General features: G+C 45.1%; 1 protein-coding gene across 1 annotated transcript; it reads left to right on the top strand.

The window, feature by feature from the left end:
* The first annotated feature begins 1,571 nt into the window (after window positions 1-1,571).
* LOC144269426 (14 kDa phosphohistidine phosphatase-like) lies at window positions 1,572-4,618 on the top strand. The gene is made up of 3 exons (XM_077825087.1): window positions 1,572-1,786; window positions 2,403-2,527; window positions 4,396-4,618. Exons 1-3 carry the CDS (start codon window positions 1,597-1,599, stop codon window positions 4,486-4,488), a joined length of 408 nt encoding a protein of 135 aa, XP_077681213.1. The 5' UTR covers window positions 1,572-1,596; the 3' UTR covers window positions 4,489-4,618.
* The last annotated feature ends 535 nt before the right edge of the window (window positions 4,619-5,153 follow it).

Here is a 5,153-nt window from a genome sequence, read left to right as displayed (position 1 = left end):
ACAACGGGAGTGGATAAAATGTACTTTGTTGCAGGCAGGACTGGGTGGGCAAAAAAAAACAGACTGCGGTAATTTGTGGGACTAAATCTCTTGTCAGTTTACCAAGAGTAGCCTATTTGGAAAATTGCTAATTATTCTGTTTCAGGTTTCAGAGTAGTAGCCGTGTTAGTCTATATCAGCAAAAAGAACAAGGAGTACTTGTGGCACCTTAGAGACTAACCAATTTATCTGGGCATAAGCTTACGTTGGCTAAACCCACTTCATCAAATGCATGCAGCGGAAACTACAGTAGGAAGATATATATATACAGAAAGAAAAGGAGTACTTTTGGCACCTTAGAGACGAACCAATTTATTTGAGCATAAGCTTTCGTGAGCTTCACTCCGATGAAGTGAGCTGTAGCTCACGAAAGCTTATGCTCAAATAAATTTGTTCATCTCTAAGGTGCCATAAGCACTCTTCTTTTTGCGACTACAGACTAACACGGCTGCTACTCTGAAACCATATATATATACAGAGAACATGAAAAAATGGGGGTTGCCATACCAACTCTCTTTCCTATATATACTTAGCTCCCTTGCTCCGAATCAGGTGTAGTACACCGGCTCAAGTCAGGTCAGAGAATCACACTCACTGGTTTTGTTGTTCTGTGACATCACATATGCACAGGCTGCCACTGTTGTATCAGCATGCTGTCAATGCTGTGAGCAGTTTTTCTGTTAAATGTTTTTTTTAAAAGCAGTAATAATCCTGACATCTAAATAATGGTGTTTCAAAGTTTCAAAAATGGTGCTTAAGCAGTTTAAAAATAAATCCAGTTTTTTAAAAGAACTTACTTTTTATAATCATTACAAAAAATCTGCACAATTTAAGGCAAAATTGTGGTGCAATTTGTTTTGACGCTCCATATGATATACACGTCAGCACTTTGTCATAAATAGAATTTCAGCAATGTAAAGCAAGCTTGTCTTTTTTTAAATAAAGGTTTTAATACTGAAATGTAAGCAAGGGATTTGATGTCTATTATAACGGAAGTTAAAGTATTTTTACATCGTTTAAGCAAGATTTGTTTTATTCTTTTAGCGGTAAAAATTATGTCTGAATTCTGTTTATATATATATTAACCAACTTTTTTTTAGTAGCACGTGGGACTCTGTCTCTCTTGCAGGATTTGCAGGGTTTAAGGGTTTTGCAGTGGAAGTGGGATACAAATGCAAAAAATAGCCCCACACAGGGCTCTACCCTTAACCCCTCAGGGTTGTTTGTGGCCTGACTCATGACTTTTGACCCTTGGAAGACAGCGGGGCTGGATTTTTTAAACTCTCCCAACATGGCCTGGCTCATGATATTGGGGATTTGGCCCCTGAAGTTGGCCACAGCTGGGCACCTGGGCACAGCAGGTGGCTCCGGAAGGAGCCTTGGGGAGGCTTTAGCTCCCAGTCATTCAATGGGGGGAGGGAACCTGTGACAGTTATACCCCACCCTCCAACGGCTTGAGCCAGCAACCGCCGTCCTAACCCCGCCCCCAGTGGCACGAGCCAGTAACCCCGGCCTTAGCCTCACTCTCTGCGGCCCACTGCTTAGTGCGCTCGGCGCATGCGCGGAGCAGCGGCGGCTGGCCCGCTCTCAGCCCCGAGGGGTGCCATGGCCGGGCAGCTAGAGTCGGTGCCCGCAGTGGAGATCGATCCGGACGGCACGTTCAAATACATCCTGGTGCGGGTGCAGCGCGCGGGGGAAGCCGAGCACCGGGACGTCGTCCGGGGCACCGCGGCCGCCGAGTTCCACAGTGAGTCGGTGCCACGAGCCAAGGCCGGGCGGGGGAGCTGGGGGCGGAGCCCGGCTGACGCCTCATGCGCCCCCCCGGGCCGATCGCCCCCTCCGAACCGCTTTCTTGGGCGGGGGGAGCCGGCTGCCCCGCCATGGGCCGCTCCTCCCCTGCTGCTGCTGCTGCTGCAGCTCCTCCGGGGTGGCCCGGCTCCCGCGGAGCTGCTGCTGCTGTGCGGACAGCGCTCTCCCCGCTGAGCGGGGCGCTGCTCTTAGACACCCCCCCCCCCCCATAGAGCGTCTCTGTCGGGGTTGCTCCTAGGCCTCGGCCCCGCTGCGGGGCTGCGCCGCGCCGGGTGAGGAGCGACTTGCGCTGGTGTCCGGCCCTGGGACGTTTCACTCAGAAACTTGCACTTCTGAGCAGCCTCTGACTTGGTGAGACGGTGGACCCAGCAGCCACTGTTCTGGGGTTTGCTAGGGCCCAGCTGTGTAAGTAACAACGGGTCTTTCCCTTCACTTACCAGCTTCCCGAAGGAAACCGGCAAAAAATACTAGGTAGCTGAAGAGAGAGGATTGAAAGTAATCCCCAAGTGAAACCTGAGTTCTGGTTAATGGATTGAACTGGCTTCATTTTGCAGATCATATATTTGAAAAAGTAAACCCTGAAATGGAAAAGTTGGGCTTTGAATGCAAGTGCCTTGGAGGAGGAAAAATTGACCATAATAGCAAAGACAAGAAAATGCGGGTATTTGGTCTTTCAACAGTAAGTGCCATGTATTAGTTTCCTTTAAAAACCAACATTTTAGGGCTCTATTTAAAAATACTAGTAATAATTCTCAGCACTCTGATGGATCACTTATAAGCATTAATTAGTTAGTCCACACAGCTCTCCTCTGAGGTGGGTAAAGATGGCCTATTTTAGATGGGGAAGCTACAGCAGAGAGGTTAGATTGATTTACTCACAGTCACACAGTAATTGGTGTCAGGGCTGTAACTGGAACTCAGCAGCTCCTGACTCACAATCCTGTACTGTAGGTATAGAGCATGCCTCTATGTATCTCTTACTTACATGGCTCAGTCTGTAAATACAGTTTGTTTATAAAATGACCAACAGAAGCAATGAATTATCCATATATGTGGAACACACCGCAGTTTCCATCCCATCTCACCACTGCAGAGAGTAAATGATAAGAAACAAGGATTTCTTGAGTTACTAATGTGGAACAGAACAGACTAGTTCCATGTGATGTAAAGACATGTTGTCTGAATCCTGTATAGAAAGTAGCAGTTCTTCAAGGTCACTTTTCCTCCGGGTCAGTTATAGCCCCAAACCAGCTTAAACTTTTTTTTTTTTTTAATTAGGGCTCTTTCTCAGATATCATATTGTGGGGGCAAAGCTCTATGGGGAGGGGACATGGCATGCAACATTAGGGGTCTTCTAGAGCCTGCTCAATATTTGTGGCAGAATCAAACAATTCATGACCAAACTCCTGGATTAATGGTGGTGGTGTGCAGCACAGACAGCAGCATCTCTCCCTTCTGCCACCAAGATAGTGGAAGAAGGGGCAGTTAACTATACCCCACACTTTGTTTGTCCACCATTGTCAAGTGCCCGGAACTTTAGAGGCGTACTGTGTAACTGCAAAGTTTCACTTTGTCAGACAGAAAAATGGAGATACAGAAAAGCTGAATGGCACTCTGGAATAGCAGGTTACATCTTGGCCTGTAAATCAAAGCAACTTGGCTCTTGTCCTGGTTTTTTGTTGTGTGACTTTAAAAATAGGGACATAGTTAGGTTAAATGGGGCTATTGATACTTAGCTCTTGGGTAAACTATGAGAATTAAAGGAATGCTTGAGGAGTTCTTTGAAGTGAACTCTGTGGCTGGGATTAAATAGATTGAGCTCCTTGAGACTTAAAGCAATGTCTGAGCCAGCACTGGAGCTCAGCTACTAATTTCCTACATTAGTGGGGGTGATAGGTTGGCTTAGACAATAATTTAATAGCAGTACACGTTGAGATGCAAAAAGTTCAAGCTTTCTAACCACTAAAACACAAATTGTCAACATCACATGTCAAAATATACAAAGTAAATATCCTTAAATCAAACTAAGTTTTCAGGCAGCATGTTGCTTTCTTTGCCTATCTGTACATTTTGATTATTATCAATGAAAATATTTTTTGTGTATATGGTGAAATCCATGTTTACCAATTAAAAAGCTAATTCTTCCAAGACTACTTATGTCTGATATAGCCATGTTTGTTTATGTGGGCAGACCTTGTGTGTAGAAAATGACTTTTTGTATTAGTTGTGTAACATGTAGTTTAAATGTCAATTTACTTGTGGGTCCTCTTGGAGCAGAGTTAAGGCTCTTGTAGTTACTTAAGTGAGAATCAATGCCTTGTTAAGGGCAACTTTAACTCTGATTTTCCTGGCTTCTAACTCGGAAACATTTTAATTCAGATATTCTTGAGAGGTAATAAACAGAACTTGGTTCACCTCAGTGGGACTTCTGTGCAGGGGGAAGCATAAGGCCATAAATCTGGATATTTAAAATGTTAACTGGGACTTGATACTCCTGAAGCCTTATATTTTGCATCCCTTCAAAATCTTTTGTTATCTTTTTTGCAGGGATATGGTAAAGCAGATCATGCAGTGACCGTAGAAATACTGAAAAAAGTATACCAAGACTATAAAATCACTTGGTCAGATGACAAGAAATGAAAAACTACTCTGGAATCTGAAGTACAAAGGAAGTTTGCACTCTAGCTGTTGATACAGAATTGAAGTCTACGTTGTGTTCAAATAAATCACTGTTAGCTTTATCTGAATAAAAAAATTTGTGTGTTCTCCATCTTTTAGTAATTGGAATTAAATCCTACTGGGAAAACGGAGAGCAGCATAAATGCTGACAAGGTTAAAAGTATAATAAGAAAGAATTTGAAAAGCAACTAGCTAAAGACACAAACAATCAGCAAACTAATTTAAATACATCAGAGGTAGGCAGCTTGTCAGTCAGCAGGGCTACTGGACAATCCAGGTGCTCAAGGAGTACTCAAGCAGGACAAGACTGTTGCAGAGAAGCTAAATGCATTCTTTGCATCTGTCTTTATGCTAGAGCAGTGTTTCTCAAACTGGGTCCCTGAGAGTACACCGGGGGTCCATGGGCCATGCTGAGAAACTCCTCCCCCTCCCTCTCAGCATGCTGGGGAACAGGCTTCCTATCTGCCCTGGCTCCTCACCACTCCCGGAAGCAGCCAGCATGTGTCGGAGGGGCAGGCAGTCTCAGCGCACTGCCTCTGCAGTTCCTATTGGCCAGGAACTGCGGCCAAAGGGTGCTGCGGGGGTGGTGCCTGCAGGCAGGGGCAGCAGGCAGAGATCCCCTGGCT

Source organism: Eretmochelys imbricata, chromosome 8, assembly GCF_965152235.1.
Source record: "Eretmochelys imbricata isolate rEreImb1 chromosome 8, rEreImb1.hap1, whole genome shotgun sequence".
NCBI lineage: Eukaryota > Metazoa > Chordata > Testudines > Cheloniidae > Eretmochelys > Eretmochelys imbricata.
This window is presented reverse-complemented; position numbering and strand designations above follow the sequence as displayed.

Coding starts and splice junctions, on each gene's coding strand:
- LOC144269426 (XM_077825087.1), top strand. CDS start 1,597: ATGCGCGGAGCAGCGGCGGCTGGCCCGCTCTCAGCCCCGAGGGGTGCC. Junction 1,787..2,402: donor CGCGGCCGCCGAGTTCCACA/GTGAGTCGGTGC, acceptor TTCATTTTGCAG/ATCATATATTTGAAAAAGTA. Junction 2,528..4,395: donor GGGTATTTGGTCTTTCAACA/GTAAGTGCCATG, acceptor TCTTTTTTGCAG/GGATATGGTAAAGCAGATCA.